This window comes from Lissotriton helveticus, chromosome 4_1, assembly GCF_964261635.1.
Source record: "Lissotriton helveticus chromosome 4_1, aLisHel1.1, whole genome shotgun sequence".
NCBI classification, from domain to species: Eukaryota; Metazoa; Chordata; class Amphibia; order Caudata; family Salamandridae; genus Lissotriton; species Lissotriton helveticus.
This window is the reverse complement of record NC_136063.1, coordinates 2,041,257,956-2,041,283,422: the sequence shown is the minus strand read 5'-3', so window position 1 is coordinate 2,041,283,422 and position 25,467 is coordinate 2,041,257,956. Positions and strand designations below refer to the sequence as shown.

General features: G+C 44.6%; 1 protein-coding gene across 3 annotated transcripts in view; it reads right to left on the bottom strand.

Moving 5' to 3' along the window:
* LOC144829492 (A-kinase anchor protein 17B-like) overlaps positions 1–25,467 on the bottom strand; it is an 810,983-nt gene that overhangs the window by 97,563 nt on the left and 687,953 nt on the right. For all 3 annotated transcript variants that reach the window (XM_078688684.1, XM_078688685.1, XM_078688686.1), the window contains one exon: positions 15,523–15,641. In XM_078688684.1, the coding sequence (XP_078544810.1) occupies positions 15,523–15,641 (119 nt within the window). The remainder of the gene's footprint in view (positions 1–15,522; positions 15,642–25,467) is intronic.

Here is a 25,467-nt window from a genome sequence, read left to right as displayed (position 1 = left end):
CCGTCGTGGTGTCGGTCCTGAACAACCTCAGGGAGGGCTTGGACCAAAATAAACATCAGGCCCTGGTGCTCCTCGATCTTTCCGCCGCTTTTGATACGGTGGACCATTCCATCTTGCTTTCACGTATCAGAGCGGCGGGAATCGGGGGCTCAGCACTAGTCTGGCTCTCGTCCTTCCTGCGGGATCGCACCCAGGCGGTCCGGCTGGGGGAGTTCACGGCAACTTCACTTAAGATCACTTGTGGTGTCCCCCAGGGTTCCTCTCTCTCTCCTCTTCTGTTCAACCTCTATATCAACCCTCTTATCTTTTCACTTCAGCAGCTGGAGGTCACTGTATACAACTATGCAGATGACCTCCAGCTCGTTTTCAATCTTTCCTCTTCTTCTCACGCTATCTCTAATTTTCAAACTATTATGATTTTCATCAGGGACTGGATGAGCCACAACCATTTGAAGTTGAACCCGGACAAAACCGAGCTGGTCCTCACTGGTGGCTCTTCCAGTCCCTGGAACTCTTCCTTTTGGCCCTCTTCCTTTGGTTCCCCTCCCATTCCCTCTTCTACAGTCAAGACCCTAGGTATTAAAATGAATAATCACCTTACCCTTCATTCACAAATCAGCTCTGTTGTCTCTTCTTGCTTTCTTATTCTCCGTACTATTCGCACTGTCTCCCGTTTTTTTTCCCCTCTGGCACTTAAGCTGATTATGTCGGCCCTTGTGATCTCCCGGCTAGACTATGCAAATGCCCTGTACAATGGCATTCCGGCCTATAGCCTACGTAAACTTCAGCTTGTGCAAAATCAGGCAGCTCGGCTGGTGTACGGCCTCCCCCGCTTCCATCATTCTACACCACTACTGAAGGCGCTACACTGGTTGCCTGTTCGGCAACGTTTACTCTTTAAAACCGGTTGCATGGTTTTCCAGGCACGCCAGGGTACGGCCCCTGTTTTTATCTCCTCCCTGTTAAAGGAATATATATCCCCACCAGACAGCTCCGATCATCTTCCCAATCCCTTCTACAGGTACCTCGCTATAAGAGGAAAAAGTGGGGAGGGTCCAATTTCTCAGTTTTGGCCCCCACCTTTTGGAACTCCCTCCCCGATCATCTACGAGCGATCAAACACTACTCCCTCTTCCGTAAGGGCCTGAAAACTTTTTTGTTCAGTCAAGCTTTCCCTCAGTAATTCTCTTCCTTTACTCTTTTGCCTCCTATGTCCTCCTAAAGCGCCAAGAAACCGTTTGGTGTATGCTGCGCTATACAAATATTTTAAATAAATAGGCAAAATATCTGCCCCACGCACTCTACTCAGGAACGCACCAGGCACAAAGACACAGTCCAGTCGCGAGAAGGAGCCATGCACAGCTGAAACGTAGGTATACTCACGAACCTTAGCATGCAAGTGTCGCCACACATCAATCCAACCCAGCCCGTCCGCCATCGCACTCAGCCGGGTGGGGGCTACCACAGTCGGTGTCTCCTGCGGTCTCCGACGGTCCATACTCACGTCCATCACATCATTCGAATCCCCTCCCAGTACAGCTAGGGACTCCGGAATCTCTGCCCACACCTCAAACAGCCTCTCAGCCAAGGACCACTGCAACGGGGGAGGCGCATACACACTCCCAAACACAACAGATTCTGAACCCACCATACCTTTCACAAAGACAAATCGACCCTGCGAGTCAAGCCACTGCCTCTCATGCACATAGGCCAGCCTGCGGTGAACCAATATGGCGACCCCCCTGGAGCCCCTGGTAAACCCAGCGTGATAGACTTGGTGGTAGCCAAAGCGTTGTAGACTAAGTACTTTCGGCCCCATCATATGTGTCTCTTGTAGCAGTAGGACATCCGCTGCCTCCCTCTTCCCACATCGCAGAATTGCCCCCCGCTTAATTTTATCCAGCATCCCCCTGACATTCCAACTCAAGATACGCATGGACGCCCTAGGGAGTCCCGGAGTTGATGCATCAGCCATAGTCCCAGGGAACACCAGACCAGGGAAACCAGCAACAGGCCAGAGTAGACAACACAATCAGAAATGGAGCAGCAGAAATCACGTGCATCCCCCACCAACCCCTCCCGCCCCCCCACCCATTCCCCCCCAGAACACCCCCCTCAACCCCCAATCCCCTCCCTCCTCCACCCACCCCTATACCTCATAGAACGCTGAAGTATCTGTCGTGGCATGGGTAACATCGGGCCCAAAACAGAGCGCCCAAGGCCAACCATACCAATGGATCCCAACTACCCACTCAACCAAGACGAACCCCCCCGCCAACTCCCTCCCACGTAGGAGACAAGAAGCCCCTGCACATAAGCACCCCGAACCCCACCCCGCAGCACCAAACAATCATGGATATGCAAAGCGAACAGTCATCATATACTCAGTCCCCGGCTGTCCGATCAGCAGAGTGCAGCCCTCCGATCACCCCCAGCAGAGGCCCAGGACACCAGCAGATAATCTCACGCCCCAGCGTCCGTCAATGTTCCTTTCCGGAGTGGTCAGAGTCGGCATGTGTCCCATCCCGTGTCCCACTGCGAGAGGAGGAGCGCTTCCGCAACCTAGATCTTCTGTGCCGCTTGCTCCGGACATTCTGGTCGCCTCGCTCCTGTGATGAGCCCCGTGACGAGCCCGGATTCAAGCGCGGTTGGGCATGTGGCGGACCCTTACCGTCTTATCGGTCCATCTGAAAACCTCCTCTGGGGTATCAAAGAAGTGGGTCCGTGACTGGAAAACCACTCGAAGGCGGGCCGGATAAAGTAGGGAAGATGATGATCTTCTGGTTCTCAAATGTGAGCTGATCCTTAGCCCTCGCCTCCCGCAGGATGGTGTCTTTGTCGTGGAAGTTCAGAATTCTAGCAATCACTGGCCGGGGCAGCTCCCCAGCAGGCGGCTTCTGCGTTAGAGCTCTGTGTGCACGTTCTATCACAAAACAGCGCGACAGAACATCCGGGGGGAGCCAGCTCTCTAGCCACTGGGATAAGAAGCGTTCCATGTTCCCCTTCTCGCAGCCCTCCGGAAAGCCCACAAAGCGAAGGTTGTTTCTGCACGCCCGCGCCCTCGGCGTCCTCCACCCGGAGCGCAAGGCCTCTCTGAATTTTCTCCATCGCAGCCACTTTTTGCTTCAGAGTCCCCACATCGTCTTCCACGCACGAGATTCTGGACTCGGCCTCCGTGATGCGAGCCACTGCATTGCGAAGGTCTTGACGAAGCAGAGTCACATCAGCCCCTACCGCTCCAATCTTGGCATCCAGCATATCCCTGGACTGAGTTATCGCCGCCATAAGCGCTGCGTTGTCCGGCCCTGTGCCCTGGCCACCTCCAGATGCCCTGGGCCCCCCACTCGGTCCGGTGAATTTGTCAATGGGCCCCTGTTTGGAGGACGCACAGCCCCCACCACCTCTGGTCATGTTGGGGATGTAAAGGGGGGCAGTCCCCAGCAATCTATGCGTGAAACGTCTCAGGCCGGACTGACTGCGCCACCAGGATCAGCAAGGGTCACTCCACCCTATGAGCTCTACCGCCCCAAGGCACACGGTTCCACTGCGCAGTCTTCCACTAATGACCAGGGACACCTCAGGCCTCCATGCAACTCCGGCCGTCTGTCAGGGAGAATAGTGTGGCTCCGGTCCGGCTATGCCTCCACGCTCCTGTGGCACCAGTCCAGACCCTTCAGCTGCCAGCCGCACGCCTCGGGCCGCCGGCTCCCCCACACCACTGCCCAGAGTCTCGGGGTGGTCTACTGGCACACCAGCAGCGGGCCGCAGCTCCTCAGCCTCTCGGCCACTCACACGGGGGCCCCGGGGACACTCACCGACCACGTCTCGTCTCCGCCGCCACTGCTCACGGGCACTCTCAGATCCCGGGCATCACACCCGTGGAGGCCTCAGGGATTCCACCGGACAGGAATCCAGGCAAACCCGGCAGCAGACCGGGCAGGATCTTGCCCCGGGGGCCACAGCGCCGTCGGCTCCTCCGCTGCACCGCTTAGGCCTCCTCCACGCACCACCACTAGTTGCCGGGGACCTCCAAACTCGAGGCCCCGGTCTCCGGATCTCGGCGCAGGCCGCAGTCCTCCTCCGGTGTCTCCACAGCCCTGTCAGCCACACCTGCACGTGAGGGCACGGCCAAGCCCCCACTCTTCACTCCGCCACCGATCCAAGCCCCAGGGCAGGGGCCCAACAGCCGTGATGGCCGACCAGCCTCGGAAGCCCCCGACCGGGAGTCACCAAAATCGAGGCCCCGGCTGCACCCGCCGGGACCAGGCCTCAGGCCGCCGCAGCCGCTATCTCCACCGCCGAGGGTCCGGGAGCGCAAATCTCCGCACCGGAAGGCACCCCCTGCCGTTCGCCACCACAGCAGCAATTGTGGGCTATAGTGCGGGTCCGGGGGCCAGGATAAATCATCGGATCAGGATCGGGCTGGTGGGAGCTCTAGCAAGCTGCATCCACCATCTTCGCCCGCGAAGCCACGCCCCCTTTGAAAGTTCTTTTTGCTGGCGTCATTTCAGGTAAGCTGGGATCCTCAGAAAACGTATCAAAGTTAATGAAATAGCCAGAGGCAGTTCTGTCAATGGTTGGAATTGCATCCGGATTCGTTGAAATCGCAGGAACCACTTGATCACTTGTTACCTTTGTGTAGACAGGTGTTTCAGGACGAACTGTTATTTCTCAGGAGGAAGGAGTTCCATAGCTTTGTTGCTTAGTCCTTTTTTCTCACTGCAGATTTCTCAATGGTGATGAGTCTCTCAGTTTCAACCTCTTGAATAGTAGCTAGAGGAGTGTGTCTGCTACATTGGCGGAGTCCACTTGGCCTACTGCTTAGTATCAGCCAATGTCACAAGGCAGACTTGAGCGGGGAAACAATAGGGCTAACAAAAGACTGCTGCGAAGCCCGGAATGATATTTCCCCTTTGCTTTTTCCTTGACAGGATGACTGGTGGTCAGCATCGAAAACAGATCCCAGAGAAATGGAGGACGATCCTTTTAACTGGAGCTCACGAGCCGGAGACCCTGCCCCAAGGGAGGAAGTCATCGCCTGGGCTCCAATAAGTGACACCGGAGGACGGAAGGAGCGAGAGGAGACCGGAGAATTAAAGACCAGAGAGCAGGACGAAGAACCGAGGTGCCAGGAGAGAACATCCAGCTCTCAAGAGGAAAGGGAAATAGGAGAGTGTTGTGTAAACCTTCGTCGAGTCGCGCTCCAGGATGAGTGTGGCTGAGACAGGTATGGGAGCGGTTTGCGAGTTGGGCCGGGAGGCGGGAGAGGCCAAACAAGTAACATCTACCGCTCTCCGCCTCGCTGTATATAGTGTAAATACCCCCCCCCTTTTCACCGCCACTCCTCACCGTTTGCCGCCTGGACACTGGGTAAACAGGATTGCTCCCTCACTCCCTCACCCGCACTACTAAGTCAGGACATTACACTGACCCCTGCTTTTCTTTTGAATCCTTTTTCTTTTGGGGTTAAGGAGTTCCTGAACCAAAGCCTGACCAGAGGAATAGCTGGTGGACGGGACCAATAGAGGACGCCGCTAGGACTCGCACAGAGAGGATAAAAGACTTTGAAACCCCCCCTACTTATCATTCAGACTGGCTACTCGCAAAAAAGCATACCTATCTAAAAATAAAGCCTGCTTTACCTAGAAGAAGCTTACTACGTTTTCCTTCTGATCCCCTTACAGCCACATAGTGTGGCTTGATCAGGTCGATAGACACAAATCAGTTCTCCCTCTTACTAGCAAGTTGCGGCAGTATCACTGTTCTTGTTCCGTGGATTGCTAGGACAGGTACTGGTTGTCTGTAAGAAGGCACACATTCCTTCTTGTCCACGATCTTTTTGCTGACTAGATCACCAAGCTTTGGGATCCAGACAGGCCTTGCTGGGATGGTTGGTTTTTCCACAGTGGTGGTTGGCTTTAGGAACACGTTGCTTTGTTTCATTCTTAGTTCATTTAAGTCCTGTAAAACAGCCAAATGATCTTTGATAGCAAATTTCTTATTTTCCACCACTGTTGTGTGACAATCAAGGTCCGGAACTAACATTCTTGTCTCAAATAGGACCTCATATGGAGTGACACCCCCTAGAGAATTTTCTGACAAGTTAAGACTACGTTGGACCCCAAAAAGATGTTTGACCCACCCGTCACCCGAACCTAATACCCTAGCTGTTATAGACTGCTTTATGTCCCAGTCTTTTCTTTCCACAACCGAATTTCCCTGAGAATTGAATGGAGAAGAGTACTGCAAGGCAACGCCCAAACTGGCCATTGCTTCTTTGTAAGCTCGAGAGCTAAACGCAGGACCCTGGTCAGAATGTAGCGCGCCTATTGCGTATGTGCCGATAAAGACTCACAAATCTTTTATAACAGTTCGAGCATCAGCCGAGCACTGAGGCCACATCCAAAGGAACCTAGAACACATATCTACTGCGACCATGATATACTTATAGTTACCATCCCTTTGTAAGGGATCGCAGTGGTCCAGGTAAACGCAGGCTAATGTTTTATCTGAGATTAACAGGGGCATCTGTGCAGGACGTTTCATAGTGGAGACTTTCATCTTCTGGCATATTTCACAGTCCAAAACATAGTTCCGGGTCTGTTTCCTAATGCCTGGCCAATAGTATCTCTGTTTTAATAATGATACTGTGGCGGATACACCTGCATGAGCAAAGGTGAGCATTTCATGTGTTGCTAGGATTAGTCCTAATCTTTGTTCCGTGTTTGGAATTACCCTATCCCCCACTCCAGAGATTTGAGCAAACGGAACATTGTTTGTATCAGTTATATATGAGTATTTGAGTGGAAACCCTTTAGGTAACGCTGCATCACTGCCTTTGCATGAAGCATTGACAGCTAGTAATATTTCACTGTCTATTTTCGTTTTTGAACGAGTGATTGCAGCTACGGAAGCCGTTTGCACAGCCCCATTTGCAGCTTCATAAGCCAATGAATTCCCTACAACGTGAACGCCATCATGTTGATGACTCAGCGTGTGTATCACATGAGTGTTTTATTCCCAAAGCGTTTTATCCTTAATTGTGCCACCTTTTGCATCTTTGAAACCCTTTTGAAGCCAATTGTGTAAATATTCATTATATGATTCTACACAGTAGAAAGAATTGCACACTCTGAGTGTGGGGAATTCACGATCTGTATTTGCAAGTACCATGATGAATGCTTGTAGTTCAGCTCGCTGAGCTGTACAATCTCCTAGAGATTTTGTTTTTGTGATCATAGGTCTGAATTTGCCATCGTGCATACAACCTTTTACGATCGCGCATGCTGTACTATAAGCTTGTTTACCCCCGTAGCGGGTTGTGCTGTGTGCATGGTGATTTGGTAGAATCTGTAACCCAATCTTTGCTTCGAGCACTGAGAAGTACATATACTAATATGATATAAATGACAAGAGATCCTGATTAGAGGCACAGATTGTAAGACAACGCCGGGGCATCACGGGAGGAGGGATATCGCTGTGTGGGATTGATGCCTGTTTTGTACTGATGTGAAAAGAGCCTAAAGCTCCGTACCAACAACAAAACTAAAAATTTGTACCGATGTACCGAATACATAGAATGTACATTGTGAGGAAGACTGTATGTTTGTTCTACGATTAAAATAAAAATAAAAAGAGTTTATAAAAAAAAAAAGAATTTAGAGCAGGCTCTGACCCGTATCGTTTTGAATCTGTTTCAGGACGTCAGGTATTACCGTCATAGACGGAACACCATGTGTTTTAGTGTAGATTGCAGCGAAGACTGTGCAGTTGTGGTTTCACTGGTTTCCCACCCAAACTGTCTCTGCATAATTCTTCATAGGATTTTTCAATTATTGTGGCTAGTTCTTGTGGTTGTTCTGTTACATCAAATTCCCTTAATGTATGGTGGATCACCGCTGATGCTGCTTTTCCTTTAATATTAGATAATATTATTGATGAGACCTGGCAAAACATTTTCAGCAATTTCATACCTAAATTTAGAGCAGGCTGCGAGCACCCAAATTTAAGGCTTGGTTTGATGACTTAGTGACTTGCCAGGAAAGGCTCCTGACCTACGCAGAAATGCTTCCCGTGGCCTCTAGGCCTAGAGACATTTGGGCCCCATTAACATGCTACCTGACAGCACACCCACGAGACCCCACATGAGTCGCTTTGGCTATATTACTGCAATAGAGAGACAGGGGTCTGAGAAACGGGGGGTGGCAGACACATGGGTTGGATATATGAGAAGGAGATCGCAGAGCTGTGTGCATGGTGATTTGGTAGAATCTGTAACCCATTCTTTGCTTCGAGCACTGAGAAGTACATATACAAATGTGATATAAATGACAAGACGTCCTGATTAGAGGCACAGATTGTAAGACAACGCCGGGGCATCACGGGAGGAGGGATATCGCTGTATGGGATTGATGCCTGTTTTGTACTGATGTGAAAAGAGCCTAAAGCTCCGTACCAACAACAAAACTAAAAATTTGTACCGATGTACCGAATACATAGAATGTACACTGTGAGGAAGACTGTATGTTTGTTCTATGATTAAAATAAAATAAAAAGAGTTTAAAAAATAAATAAAATTTAGAGCAGGCTCTGACCCGTATCCGTTTTCAATCTGTTTCAGGACGTCAGGCATTACCGTCATAGACGGAACACCATGTGTTTTAGTGTAGATTTCAGCGAAGACTGTGCCCGAAGTGGTACAGTCCTCCCAGATTGGTATGATCCCCATCGGTAAACAGATTGTTAAAATTCTGAGTTTCTCATGAGGGCTAGTAGTAGTAAATACTGCTTTGATTTGAGTCATTTTCTGAGCAATCCAGACCGGAATTTGTTCACGTTTTGCGGGTTATTTACCCATGACTGCGTGTACAGTCTGTGGTGTAATTTTTAGTGTATTCCCCTGGTGAGAGGTTTGTTGTGGAATAACTACTGAAGGTTGGACTGTGAGAGTCCGCATGACATATTGAACCAATTGTCTAAATTTTTTGATTAACTCTTTGAGTTGAGCGAGTAGTTCTACGTCTGATATGTCATTAATGTCAGGATGAGGTGTATAGCCAGCTAAATGGGCCATGTTGCTCCTGGTCTACCTAGTGGACCGAGCCTGGTAATGTGATTTAAATGTTTTAGGGTGCCTTTAAACCAGAGCTCATGCTTCTGGTATGTGAGTGGAATTTCAATATCCTCGAAGGGAACATATTCCTCTGGTGGATCATCTTCTTTGTAGAAGTGAAACATATGTGTTACTGGATTTGATTCAGGGAATACAATCCATGGGTAGAATACCTCTGTCTGGTGATATTCATGTACCTCTATCATAAAAACTGCTCTACCACCTCTTGATGTAAGGCCATGTTTTATAAGTTTTAGAGTGAAGGCTCTCCCTAAATTTGGAGTAATGATTAAAGCATTCTCGTCGGTTTCTTGGAAACCTGTAAAGTTAAAAGCTGCTTTCGACTGGATCAGCCGCAGCTCCACCGGTTTCGGTGCAATTGTCATTATTAGACATTACAAAGATAAGGTGCACAATATTTTACAACACTGTATCCTTCAACGTTAAACAAACCAAAAAGCTAATACATAGGATTTTTCGTCCTACTCAGCTGTGGCGGATATTATCCCTTACCCAATAAACAATAATCATTGGGAGCACACATGCACAATCAAAAGTTCAATTTATAAATATGTGAAGAAATCAGCAAAAACGGCAGTAGGGCTCTTGTTGTTCTTTTCTTCAATTTCACCAAATTCCAATCCCTTTGTGCCAATGCGTTTCGCATTGGTAGAGTTAACCTATGGCTTCATCAGGGCTCCAAATAATACAGATTGCACATTTGTAATTAAATACAGTAGAACTCGAGTCAGTGCCAATAGAGCCCACTTTACTACAACCAAGTGCAAAGGGACTATTCAAATGTACAGTGTGAGTGTCATTTTGCAACAATCCTCTACTTTTGCCAAAACCATCAAAACATTGTAAAACATGAGTTCATATTCAGATTTACAGATACGTCCATGAAGTCCTTTAACATCTAGTTCAGTGTGACAACGTGATCATTCAACTTTGAACCCTGGATCAACCATGGTGGTATTATATTTATGTACCCTATGTGAAAATAATTAATAAAATTTGCATCAATTTGATGCTGGTACCTTTAGCTTTTCTCCGGTGATAATCCTGATAAGGTAGAGGAGAATCTCTTATTATTTGCAGAACATGCGAGGCAAGGCTTCAACAGTAAAAGATGCCTATCTCATATGCAACATGAGTATATAAAAGGAGAACAAGAGCCCTACCGCTGTTTTTGCTGATTTCTTCACATATTTATAAATTGAACTTTTGATTGTGCATGTGTGCTCCAAGGTTTATTGTTTAAAGTTGTCAATCCCTGATTGAGTTTAGGGCAGTAGGGTGTTCCCTTCCCATACTTTGGATGCACCAAACTAATTTGTCTGTGAAGTTAAACGAAGTGATAATTACTATATGAGCGCCCATTCATCCCATGCACCCAAAAGTTTTGTACGATTATCCCTTACCCACTCCAGACGTCTATTGGAGTATTACGAGTAAAGAGGTCTCTGAGAAAAGCACGACTGAGTTACTTCAGTATCTAGCATTAAATTAGTGCCTTACCAAAACGTTGGCCGCCATGTAGTGTAGTTCCTATATCCCTGATAAGCTCTGCGCATTGAAATAATGTACACTATAGATTTGACATAGGACTGAGGTCAGTATGTCTCTTTCGAGTACATTAAACTTAATTACTTGTTCGTGCCAGCTAACTCAGAGGTCACTAGAAACTTTCTCGAATGAACTAGAAGGGATTAGTTTCTGATAACCGCATAAACATGACAACTTTGTTTCCCTTAGAGTCAGAACAATATCTTCAGAATCGTGGAAATAATAAATTACAGTTTCACTCAGTCAATCGTGCATGCTTAGTTTCTACAGAGTTGCACAGAAATAGAGAGACAGGCGTTTCAATAAAAGGGTTTCTTTCTCATGCAAGAGATATGAACTGCTACAATCGTAAGGAAGAATGCGAAGTATAATGCATACAGCGTAAACAGTAATATAAAAAAATACTGTAATAGCATGGTCTGTATCTATGACATATATGAAAATACATACATAAATAACACAGGCGAAAATACTCATCTGGTGCCTCTAAAATAATCTTACCCCAGTGTACCTAACCTAAGTCTAGTAAGAGGGAAGAAGTGTGTGCTGTTTTAGCTATAGTCTAGTTTAGTTTAGTTATGCCAAGAATTGCCAAACGGATCACTGACATAATATCGACGTCACAAATATCGAGATACACAAATATCGAGTGAAAAATATCGAGTGACAAAATATCGACTCCCTATCTACAAACAGGTAAGTACCAAAATATCGACTCCAAAATATCGACTTACAAAAATATAGACTGTCAAAATATCGATTTTTTTAAATGTCTTAAAATTAAGTTAAAACTAATATAGTAATACATATATTTAATATAAACTTAGAAATAATTATTTTAAAATTTTAATTTTAATAAATAATTTCTATAATTAAAAAAATTATATCACCAAAAATAATATATATATATATATATATATATATATATATATATATATATATAAAAACATATTATTAAATAAACATATATAACATTTTTAGCGTAGCATAGAAAATGGTTAAAATTTATTGTAACACCTATAGTGAGTTCAACATTAGCAAAAGTGTTGGATAGCGTAGAGGTAAAATTTACTATTCCCACTCCAGTGGGTGCAACAGTAGGGAAACCGCTGGATAGCGTAGGGGTTAAAATTACTATTCCCACTCCAGGGATGTATGACGTTACAACGCATACTTTTACAACACCTACCATTACATCAAAACTTTTACAACACAAAAACTTTTACAACTCATACATTTACAACGCAAGATTTTACAACGCATATACCTTTACAACGCATACCATTACAACGTAAGTATTGGTAAGTATATAATATTTTTTTTAATATAAATTAATTTAAAATATTATAATATAATTTAATTTTATTTAATTAATGTAATTTAAATATAATTTTACTTTATTTTTACAAAGTACCCCTGTACCCCAAAAACCCTAAACTGACCCTGAACCCTAAAAATACCCCTTTACCCAAAAACTGAAAACTGACCCTGAACCCTACAAATACCCCTTTACCCAAAAACTAAAAACTGACCCTGAACCCTAAAAATACCCCTTTACCCAAAAACTGAAAACTGACCCTGAACCCTAAAAATACCCCTTTACCCCAGAAACTGAAAACTGACCCTGAACCCTACAAATACCCCTTTACCCAAAAACTGAAAACTGACCCAGAACCCTAAATATACCCCTTTACCCCAAAAACTGAAAACTGACCCTGAACCCTAAAAATACCCCTTAACCCAAAAACTGAAAACTGACCCTGAACCCTACAAATACCCCTTTACCCAAAAACTGAAAACTGACCCTGAACCCTAAAAATACCCCTTTACCCCAGAAACTGAAAACTGACCCTGAACCCTAAAAATACCCCTTTATCCAAAAACTGAAAACTGACCATGAACTCTAAAAATACCGCTTTACCCAAAAACTGAAAACTGACCCTGAACCCTAAAAATACCCCTTTACCCAAAAACTGAAAACTGAACCTGAACCCTAAAAATACCCCTTTACCCAAAAACCCAAACATATAACATTTTAAAAATAATTATATACTTAGCAATACTTACGTTGTAATGGTATGTGTTGTAAAGGTATCTGCGTTGTAAAAACATGCTTTGTATATGTATGCGTTGTAAAAGTTTTTGCGTTGTAAAAGTTTCGTTGTAATGGTAGTGCATAGTAAAATTTGCGTTGTAAACGTTGCATACCCACTCCAGTGGGTGCAACAGTAGGGAAAGTGTTGTATAGCGTAGGGGTTAAAATTACTATTCCAACTTCAGAGAGTGCAATAATAGGGAAAGTAAATACTTCACAAATAGATATAAATAACATAAATAGTAATACCAATTACAAATAAATAAAATATTGTACGTGTATAAAAAATATTAAATATTTATTTATAAATACAAAATAAAATTATTTAATTATAAAAATTGCCTACTCATACTAATTAATTACCTATTAACAATAAATTAATTTACAATTTCAAAATTAATAAATTAATTTTAATTACCAATTATATTTTAATTAATTACCTATTAAAAAATATTTAACAATTAATTCAAAATAAATACCAATAATTTAAATGACATATTTAATTAATGAGAATTAAATTATTTCCCACCCTATTCCCCTATAAACCCACAACCCGCTACAGACAATAAATGAATGAAATTAACATATTTATCAATTAATCAATTAAAATTATTTACCAATCATATTTTTATTAATTACCAATTATTATTTAATTAACAATGTATTCCAAATAATTAAGAATAAATAAATTAACATATTTAATTAATTATAATTAAATTACTTCCCACCCTATTCCCCTATAAACCCACAACCCGCTACAGAAAGTAATTTATTAAAATTAACATATTTATCAATTAATCAATTATAATTAATTACCAATTATATTTTAATTAATTACCAATTAATACATAATTAACAATTAATTATAAATAAATATCAATAAATAATTTAAAAAAATAAATTAATTATTATTAAATTACTTCCCACCCTATTCCCCTATAAACCCACAACCCGCTACAGAAAATAAATTACTAAAATTAAAATATTTATCAATTAATCAATTATAATTAATTACCAAATATATTTTAATTAATTACTAATTAATAAATAAATCACAATTAGTTATAAATAAATATCAATAAATAATATAATAATTTAATTAATTATAATTAAATTACTTCCCACCCTATTCCCCTATAAACCCAAAACCCGCTACAGAAAATAAATTACTAAAATTAAAATATTTATCAATTAATCAATTATAATTAATTACCAATTATATTTTAATTAATTACCAATTAATAATTAATTAACAATTAATTCTAAATAAATATCAATAAATAAATTAACATATTTAATTAATTATAATTAAATTACTTCCCACCCTATTCCCCTATAAACCCACAACCCGCTACAGAAAAAAAATTACTAAAATTAAAATATTTATCAATTAATCAATTATAATTAATTACCAATTATATTTTAATTAATTACCAATTAATAATTAATTAACAATTAATTATAAATAAATATCAATAAATAAATAAACATATTTAATTAATTATAATTAAATTACTTCCCACCCTATTCCCCTATAAACCCACAACCCGCTACAGAAAAAAAATTACTAAAATTAAAATATTTATCAATTAATCAATTATAATTAATTACCAATTATATTTTAATTAATTACCAATTAATAATTAATTAACAATTAATTCTAAATAAATATCAATAAATAAATTAACATATTTAATTAATTATAATTAAATTACTTCCCACCCTATTCCCCTATAAACCCACAACCCGCTACAGACTTATATTACACAAAAAATAAAAATTATTATTAACTTACCTTAAATTCGATATTTCTGTTGGCTATATTATGTCTAGTCGATATTATGTCCATTCTATATTTTTGATTCGATATTATGTCCATTCTATTCGATATTAATTTTCTCTAGTCGATATTTTTGTTGTCTATATTATGTCTAGTCGATATTATGTCCATTCTATATTTTTTACTCGATATTCTGTCCAGTCGAAATAAAAGACTCGATATTATGACTGCCCACCTTGCCAAACGTTTCTCTAGATTCTAATCAGCTCCATAACTTAGAATGAGAGTGGTTGGAATCTCTTTCCCGGGACTCAATCTCTAACACCCCGCAAGGGTAATCAGAAACACTGGAGCTGGATTCTCGGCGAGGAGGATGACAGCGTCTTGTCAGTTCGTCAGTTAGGGAGTTGACTTCCTTTGGGACCTGCTGTGGCGAGCCACGTTGTGCAAGTAGGTAGCCAAACCACAACGTGCCTTGCCATAGCAAGTGACGGTATATTTATACCTTGAAGGTGTTTAGGAATGCCTGTATTGACGTGTAAGTCGGGCATATGAACGTCATGAATGAACCCCTAAGGAATAGATGTTCATGCATAATAAATGAGTTCTTGGAGAAATCAATATCCAGGCAAGGGGAAGTCCTAATGGCTTAAGAGTCTGGTTTTCCAAGAACTCGTGATGAAGAGGATCGGATGTAGTTGACAATGCCTGTATTTGGTTAACATGAACAATGCCTAAATAAGGGCTGGATTTCTATGCCTAAATAAGGGCAATGTGAATTGTAGCTATATAAGGGCATATATCGGGAAATCTATATACAATATATAAATCGACACACAACACATTGATACTGAATGAAACCGGACAATGTAACAGTCAATAATTTGCAGGATGGTTTCATTCACATTTATTTGAGGAATAATTCAGATCACATAATCATTGCCAGTCAATGTGAATTTGCCTCACCTTTCATCTTTCTCTTCCTTTTGCTCTTCGTGTTGTTCTTCCTCCAACAGCTCTATTTTTTCAAGATTTCGTTGATTAATGACCTCTTCACTAAAATGATTGGTTGTATCAAGCATGACCTGTGATAAATACCAGACAAATTGTTTGAGTGAAGAATTAATCTTTCTCTAGCCCATAGCTTTTTATTCTCACACATTAACACATTGAGTGCCTGGTTTAGAGTTCAGCTGATGGGATACTACGCCACAAACGTAATGTACAACCCATCCGTCACATTGCAAGTGTCATAGGATCAATGGCGGCCGACATTATTCATGGGTGGTGCAGGGGCGAGAGGCAGGCTTGGTGGGGGGCGGGAACAATGCCATTCTTTTTAATAAAAGAAACACTTACCTTGCCGCGCTGGTCCCGCGTATCTGCTCTCTTCCCGTCAGACAGAGGCACAGGGAGCACAGAAAAGGCTCCCCTGACCAATCACAATGCTGCAATGCAGCATTGTGATTCGTTTTGACTGTCCTGGTTTGACGCTCAACCAGGAAATGGGGGCCTTGGCTTGTTCTCCATTTGGGCTGTAACGCAGCTGCCATGGAGAACGGGGAAAGTACGCCTGAGAGGGCTGACCAAACAGCCATTGAGCAGAGCAGCCCTTCCAACCTGTCCGCCCGCAAAGCAGCAGGAAACATAAAAAGATATTAACTCAAAGTTATTATCATTTTATGTTTCCTCTACTTTGCAGTGCACTGCTTAAAAGCAGTGGTGCGACGCTTCTGCATAGGACATAATGCACTTGTAATATGGCAGACAGGCTATCCATCCCGTTTATGACTGAGTTACCTGTCTGCCAAACTCAAAATCAGGCCCTTAATTTTAAGAGCTATCAGCAAGCAAAAATCAGACGAGAAGAATTGCATTGATAGTATTGACTTAACAGCAATCACTGAAGCTGTGTGCCTGTAATAGTATTTCAGTCTTTTACATGTCTTTGATATGTGTTTTCTATATAGATAACTGTTAAAGCCAGAAGCTCCTGCACATCCACTAAAAGATTTACGGAAAGCACACGTGGGTACAGTCAAGTAAACACAACATGATGCATACAGAAAGCTTTACACATTGACTTATTGACAGATGGATTTCCTTTCATCTCCAGCACCAGATTGGCAAGCGTTTAGTTGACTACACAATTCTTTTAATCACTTCTAACCATTTTTAACCTCCTAAATTGTAAGTGGTTTGCACCACCCATGCTAAGACATTTTTTTGCCTTATGGTTGGTTGCATTACAAACTCAGAACTTTTTCTACGAAAAGTATGCAGGTCAAATTTCCATCCTTTTTTCCTCGAAAAAAGTGATTCTAATGATTTTCCATATTTCTGATTTTTAAAAATTATTAAACTTATCTATAATATGTAAATATTGGTAACATGTTTACTCTCTAAAGTTGTCCAAGATCTGAAAAACAGGTTGAGTTCAAACAAAAATATGTATTTTCCTTTTGAAAAATACATAGTTTCCTCATGGAGAGGTAGTAACTAAGGGGGTCATTATGATAGCGGACGGACAGTATGTCCGCCATCGTTTCGGATTTGGGATCGGCTGTCTATGAGGGGGCCTCCCCACAATGCGAGGCGGGGATGTGGTTAGCAGCCCATGCCGCAATGCGTTAATAAAGGAACTTGCATATCCCTGAACTACGTGGCAGGCACCATGTGGTGCCTGCCATATGGTGTAGGGATATGCAGGGGGTCACAGTGCCCTTGTCCCAGGCCCATGGATGAAGGGGGGCCCGCTACAGGCCCCCAAAGCCGTTTTCGCCTAGCTTTTCGTTGAGGGTTGACTGCCTTGCAACGACCGGCGGAAAGGGATATCAAAATCCCAACAGAGGTACCTGGCAGGCACTGCCGAAATGCTGGGCAATACTGCTGCTCCGACAGGCGGTCAGAAAAGGACCGCCTGTCCGAACCGTGGTGGCCGGTCTTTCCGACAGACACGCTTCCCCAACGCTTCCCCCAGCCATCATAATATGGCGGGGGAAATTCGCACTGCGATGGCGGAGGGCCCGCCACCAACAAGCTGTCCGTGGCTGGCCTTCCGCCATCGTAATCAGGCCCTAAATGTGGTAAATACCTCCTATTGAGAGTTTTCAAAAGGAAAATAAGGAATAGCAAGTGTGATTGGTTTCCAACACATTGAATTCACAATTTTTCGAGGGCCTATTCTTCTGATAAATTTCGGCAGGTTTGATTTGCCGGAATGTATTAGGGGAAAACTTCGAGCGTGTGATAATAATCACACAACTCATAATTCCGATCACTATGAAAAGGTGGGATTGTACAGGGATTGGAATATAGCATTAACTAGCAATGAGGGCCATAGTCACTATTTCAGCTGAAGTAATCCTTTCATTAACGCTTCCTCGTATTAGCAAAACTCTAAGTGGTACAGTGAAATAAGAAATGGCTTCACTCTTTGTACACAGTTCCTGGACACATATGAGTGTAAAGATAGATAAAATACACATGAGGATAGTTGGTACAATGACCACTTCAGTAGCCCTGAACATGTATCAAAGATGCTGTATGGTAAACAAGATTAGGGATACACACCCATCTTAATAAGCAGCAGGTACATGAGTGAATCAATCAAAATAGTTGGTACATCTAGGCAGCATACAACATGTGAAATCTTCCTGAAACATATATAATGAAAACAACTTCTGTTTTAGGGGATATATGACATAAAAAGAGGCAGTACCACATAGGTATTTCTTTCATAAATATTCATTTGTATACATCTTCACTTAAAATTACCTAAATCAATCTGCAAAGGATAAACCTAAAACCTTCTGCACTTTTGTGTTCGTCAGTCATGGATTGATAATGCAGGCATACAGCACGAATAAGTTGAACTTAAGCATTTAATTAGAACACTTCCTACTTTGATAAATTGAAAATATCCCTGTATTTGTAAAATGACCGGTAAATAAATAATACTATGGCCCAAGTAAACTTTGCCTTTATATAACAACCCTAAACGAATGCAAAAAAATATATACGGAATCATAAGAAACTAGGTGAGGGAAAAATGCTCCTTTTTGTGTGGGCAACTCCATGTTTTTGCGGAATTCTATCAATCAAGCAATCAATCAACCAATCAGCTTTTGTAAAGCGCAACATTGCCACACCTAGGGGTATCTAGACGCTGGGTCTCTGAAGAGCCAGGCCTTAAGTCTCTTTCCGAAGTCTGCAAGCAAGGGGGCTGTAGGGAGCTTGAGGGGATGCTTGTTCCAGGTCCAGGCAGCAATGTAGAAGAAGGAGCGACCACCACTGCAGCTGTGACGGATGCAGGTGTGTGTGTGTGAGAGCGAATGAAGAGGAGTGCAGATGTCTAGATGGTTGATTTAGGCAGGTCCTAGGTCGAGGAGGGCTTGTAGGCGTGTGTGAGGATCTTGAACCGGTATCTATTCTGGATGGGGAGCCAGTGAAGGTTTCTCAGGTGAGGAGCAATGTTTGTTTATTTGGGGAGGTTCGGGATGAGTCTGGCTGCAGAGTTCTGTATGGTCGGGAGTATTTTGAGGAGCTGGGCGGAGATGCCCACATAGGGGCCATGGTCATAGTCGAGGTGGCTGGTGACGTGGGCCTTAGTGACAGTCTTTCGGATGTTGGTTAGGATCCATTTGAAGATTTTGTGGAGCATGCGAAGTGTGTGGAAGCAGGAGGAGGCAACTGTGTTGACTTGTCATTTCATGGTCAGTTGGCTGTTTAGATTATATAGAGGTTGTGTGAATGGTCAGTCGGTGTGGGTGTAGGCCTGAGTTCTGCAGGCCACCGGCTGTGGTCTCACATGGAGGTGTTCTTCACAAAGATCAGTACTTCAGTTTTGTCGGAGTTGAGTTGGAGGCAGTTATCACTCATCCATTTGCCTACGTTGGTCATGGCTTTGCAGAAGTTTGCTTTGGAGTAGGGGGAGTCTTCGGGGAGAGAGAGGATCAGTTGAGGTTCGTCTGCATAGGAGATTATGCTGAGTCCATGAGATCTGATGCCGTCTGCCAGGGAGGTAATGTAGATGTTGAACAGGGTGGGGCTGAGGGATGATCCTTGTAGTACGCCGCATATGATGTTTTTGGGAGAGGAGGTGAAGGAAGGCAGTTGGATGCTCTGTGTGTGTCCTGTAAGGAAGGAAGCATTCCACTTGAGGGTGTCTTGCTGTATGCCTATGTTGTAGAGTCCGTTGATGAGGGTATTTTCAGTGTTGAATGCCGCAGAGAGGTCGAGGAGGATCAGGACCACAGTTTCTCTGCAGTTGAGGAGTGTTCTGATGTCGTCTGTGGATGCAATCAGCACGGTCTCAGTGTTCTGGTTGGCACAAAATCCTGATTGTGAGGCATTCAGTAGGCGGTTATGTTCCAGGAATTCAGTGAACTCATGGTTGATGGCTTTCTCTAGTACTTTGGCTGGGTAGGGGAGCAGGGAGATCAAATGATAATTTTTTAGATCGCTGGGGTCCACTGAGGCTTTCTTTAGGAGGGGTCTGATGTCTGAGTGTTTCCATCTGTCCAAGAAGGTTGCTGTGGAGATGGAGTTGCAAAAAGAACAATTGATGGACAGAATGAGAACAATGTCATACATTCACCCCAGAACAGAGATCTGGGCCTAAATCCATCGTTTTTTTGCTTACCATGCCATTCCAGTTTGGACCCAGCCATATGCAAATCCGTCTTGACCCTGCGCCCAATGGGAATAGTCCAACCCAAACTCACAGGCCAGGTCCTTCTCGGACTGGAAACAAGCATCCTAGGACCGGTTTAAGACTTTCAGCCCTCATCAGCCAGGATAGCTTGATTCCAGTGGCATGGAGAGCACGGGACCCACGTCTGGGGCATACCCGTCCCAATCAGGGTGACAAATGCAAAAAGAACAATTGATGGACAAAATGCAGAACAATGTCATACATTCACCCCAGTACAGAGATCTGGGCCTAAATCCATCGTTTTGTTTGCTCACCATGCCATTGAGTTGCGTGCTGATTGGGTTCATTGCAAGGTTGTACAGGTGGTGGGGCAGAGGTGGTGGGCGCTCCATACTGGATAAAAGACATGATGGCTGAGGTGGTAAGGGCGGCAAGCGGAGACCAGGTGATAATGGTTTGGAAGATGTTTGTTGGTTGTGGGTGGCAGTTTGGAAGTTAAAATTGTTGTAGATGTTGATCTTGCTGTGGAAGTTCTCTGAGAGGGTGTTGCAGAGTTCTTGGGAGGGGTGGATGATGTTCTCTGTGGCTGTTGGGTTGGAGAATTCTTTGACTATTTTGAAGAGTTCCCTTGGTTCAATCAATCAATCAGGGGTTTGTAGAGCATGACTACTCGGTTGCGAGGGTCTTAAGGCACTGGGTGCAGACGGGGGCAGCTCCGTTGACTGCTGGGGTCATCTGAAGAGCCAGGTCTTGAGGTCCCTCCTGAACTGGAACAGTATAGGGATTTGCCAGAGGGGGAGGTGGTTCCAGGCCTTGGCTGCGAGGTAGGAGAAGGACTTTCCTCCCGTTCTGGTCTTGTAGATGCGTGAGATGGTGGCCAGAGGGAGGTCAGCTGATCGAAGGAGCCTCTTGCATGATTGGAAGGAGAGGCGGCCGTTTAGGTATGCTGGTACGAGGTTGTGGCGGGCCTTGTATGCATGAGTGGGAAGCATGAAGGTTATTCCTCTTTGGATGGGGAGCCAGTGGAGATCGTGGAGGTGTTCGGTGATGTGGGTGTGCTGGGGATGTCTAGGATCAGTCTGGCTGCGCCGTTCTGGCCGGTCTCGAGCTTACAGAGTAGTTTCTTGTTGATTCCGGCGTAGAGAGCATTGCAGTAGTCTAGTCTGCTACTGATGAGGGCGTGCGTGACTGTTTATCTGGATTCAGATGGGATCCATCTGAACATTTTTTGGAGTATGCGGAGAGTGTTGATGCAGGCTGAGGATACCGAGTTGATCTGGTGGTTGGTTCATCAAGAACAATGAGTCTAGTATGATGCTGAGGTTTCGTGCGTGGTCCGTCGGGGTGGGGAAGTTTTTGAGGGAGGGAGGCCACCAGGTGTCTTCCCACGCAGAGGGGGTGGAGCCAAGCATGAGGACTTCAGTTTTCTCAGAGTTGAGGTTCAGGCAGCTCTTCTTTATCCAGGTGGTGACGGCTTTAATCCCTTCTTGGAAGTTATGCCTTGTGATGTTGGGTGCTTTGGTGAGGGAGAGGATGAGCTAGATGTCATCGGCGTAGGAAACAATATTGAGCCCATGGTTTCTGACAATGCTTGCGAGGGGGGACATGTAGATGTTGAAGAGGGTGGGGCTGAGGGAGGATCCCTTGGACACTCCATATCTGGTCTCTGTTGGTTCCAAGAGGTAGGGCAGGAGTATGACTCGCTCTGTTCTGCCTGTGATAAATGAGCATATCCAGTCAAGGGCCTTTCCACGGATGCCAGCATCATGCAGCAGCGAGGTCCAGGAGGATGAGGGGTGCCGTTTGGCCCTGGTCGAGGAGCGAGTGGATGTTGTCAGTGGCAGCAAGTAGGGCACTCTTGGTGCTGTGGTTGCTGCAGAATACGGTTTGGGAGATGTACAGGACGTTGTTGGCTTCAATGAAGTTTGCTAGCTGGGTGTGGACGGCCTTTTCGATGACCTTGGCTGTTAACTGAAGCAGGGAGATGGGCCTGAAGTTCTTGAGGTTCATCTGGCCTGCGGAGGGTTTCTGCAGGAGGGGGTTGACTTTGGCGTGTTTCTAGTCATCGGGGAATGTGGCAGTTTCGAGGGTGCAGTTGATCGTCTGGCATAGGTCGAGTGCAGAGGCCGTGGCGGATCTGTGGAATATGTGGGGTGGGTAAGGGTCTGATGGGGCTCCAGAATGGATACTCTTCATTGTCTTTAAGGTGTCTTCTGTTGTGAGCGGGGTCCAGGTGAGCAGGGTCTGTTGGGTGGCGTCGCTTGGGGTTGAAGCTGGAGGAGTGCAGAGGTTTTGGTTGTCGAAGTTGTTGTAGATCGTCTTAACCTTGAGGTGAAAAAAGGTGCTGTGTCTGTTGTAGAGGTCTTGAGAGGGTGGATGTCTGTTGTTTAGCTGCCGGGTTTGACAAATTCTTAGATGATGGAGATGAGTTCTTTGGAGTTGTGGGCGTTGGTGAGGACTCTGTCTTGAAGGAAGTTCTTCTTTGTGGATTTAATGAGGTGGTGATGTGCTGTGGTGGCTGCTTTGTAGGCGGTGCATGTTTCTGTGGTTTTGTTGTTCCTCCATGTCTTTTCGAGTCGTTGACAGGAGCGCTTGGATTCTTGGAGTGCAGGGGTGAACCAGCTTGCTTTCTTAATGTGTCTCTGTGGCTTTCTTGAGGGGTCCAGTGATGTCGGTGCAGTTCTTGATCCAGCAGTGGAGGTTGTGTGACGCGGTTCTAGCATCTGGCGCCGTCTGTGGTGGGGTGCTGGTGAGGGCGGAGGTGAGCTGGTCTTTGGTGACTTTGGTTGGCCGCGGAGTTGATGTAAGTGGTGATGGCTTCTTTTCTGGCTTCCTTGATGTGCCAGTGAAATTTGCTGAGGGATGTTTTGTGAGCTGCTCTGTCGGCGGTGTTCTTAGTGGTGCATCATTGTTTCTCCAGCTGGTGGCAGTTGAGCTTGGTGGTCCTGAGTTCTGGAGTGTACAAGCTGGCATGATCTGGGGTTTTGTTGAATTTTGTAGGTTTCAGTGGGACTAGTTTGCCAGTTTGTACACTCTGCACAGTGGGGTGCTGCTGTTCAGTGTCCAGTGTATGTGCTCAAACCTGTAAAACATGTTTAAATGGTCTAATCCTTGATTGGCATATTTAACTTTCCTATAAGGCCATAGTATATGGTGTAGAAATTACACCACGGCATGGAAAGTTAAATGTCACCTGTGGACTTCATTTCTTATAGGGCCATCAATGAGGAAAGCAAGACTTCGAGCCTACTAATCTACCCTCACTGCTGCAGTTTAAACCTGATGCCTGAAATAACCCCCTTTTTAAAAAAGAAACTCTTTATTCACTTTTGCATAAAGGTACACTGCATAACACAACCCCCCAACTTCGTGGACATGAGGATACAGTATACGTTCCGAAATACAGTGAACCACCCAAGGGTGGGCTGCACCGGATAATAGTATGACAAATAAGACTCCTTCCAGTTGATAGCCACCCATGCCAGAAGGATCCCCTCAGTTGATCTAGAGTTGAGGCCTCAGCCGCTCGTCTGTGCGCCAGGCTTCCACAAATTGCCTCTACCCCTCTTTTTTCTCTCACCTCCACCCATGGACCTCAGATTTGATCAAATTTAGGTGGGCAGCCCTGTGCCTGATATACCAATTTCTCCACCCCCATTCACCAGACAAGACCCTCCTCCCATTCTCTCATTGTTGGCAAAGTCAGTGTCCCCCAGCATTTTCAGGATATACCTGTGGGCCACCATCAGGGCTAGATTGCAGAACAGCAAGCTATAGAGGTCCAAGGGTTGGTCGACCCAGATCCCCAGGGACACCAACTGGGGCGTGAGCTTCACCTCGCCTCCGTGGTCGCCGACATTTCTTTGCCCACCCTTCTCCAGTATGCCCCCAACTTTGGGCACTCCCAAAGCTTGTGAATTAAGGTGCCCCTCATCTGGCAGCCCAAGAGGCATCAGTCATTAGGATTCTGACCCACATTAAACAGCCTGGTTCTGGTGTTTTAGGCCCTATGCAAAACATTCAGTTGTATTGGACGTAAACCCACCTGGATCGAACCTTCTCTGGCATATGCGCATGCCTGGCTCCAGTGATCCTCCAGGGTACTCAGATCTTTCTCCCACCTCTCCTTCAAGAAGTCCAGAGGAAGAAGACTGTTGTTCAGCGGCGTGGAGTGGATTCGGGACACATCATGTTCTGTCAGAGCGGAAGCCAAGACCCTACACTCCAAGGGCGATTCCTCCTCTACCTCGGCCAGTAATGCTTCACACTTGCTGAGCAAAAAGCACATTTGTTGGTATCGCATAAAATTGAATACCAGACAGTTCGCACTCAGTTTGTAGTTCGTGGAACGGGATTACTTCGATATCCCTCCAGGCATCCCCAATTAGCACATTCTCAGCAGGTCCTATTTTCGATGAACCTCTATGCTTCTTAGACAGTGGAAGAGATCCAAGTCCAAGAGTGGAGTACACAATGTCACCTTGTCTCGCCACCTCAACGCACCCATCGCCCTCCTTCAAATGCGGACCACCTCCTGAGTGGGACGGGGAGAGGGCGAGTGCACTCCCCCATAGAGATTTCAGAGGTATCGATCTGGGATGATGGTGGTGCGGTAGCCCTTCAAGAACCTCTCCAGGTTCTCCTGTATATATAGGACTACATTCAGTGTTAAAAAGTGCCCCGATATCAGAGGCCCAGGGTTGCCCAATGAAATGGCCAGTTACCCACCATTGCCGAGGTGTCAGTCCCCAGTGCAAATGCGACAGACTTAAGTCAATTTATTCGGAAACCCGCATAGGAACAAAAAAGTGTATCCAAGGTTCTTGGTATTGAGTGCCTGGGGTCCGCCAGATAAAGGAGAACGTTGTCAGCATATAGGGAGACTACGTCTTCCCAGCCCGGGTCCCATTAAAACCCCCTGATTTGTGCATCCATTCTGATCCATCATGCCAAGGGTACTTCGAGAGAGGCTGAATCGATCCAATATTACCTATTCACTCAGACCCATGCCAAATAGTCTGTATATAGTAGGCTGATCCAGGACAGAAAGTACAGGCTGATACCCATCTTCTGGAGGACGGCCGTCATGTATGGCCATTCTAGGGAGTCAAAGGCCCTCTCGGCATCCAAGGTCAAGAGGACCCCAAACTTCTGTAGACACAAGCAGCCCATCAATCTCCTCTGATTATGTCTTGTATCTCTATATGGCATAAAGCGGACCGGCCTGGAGCAACAAGAGAGTTGATCACTTGTAT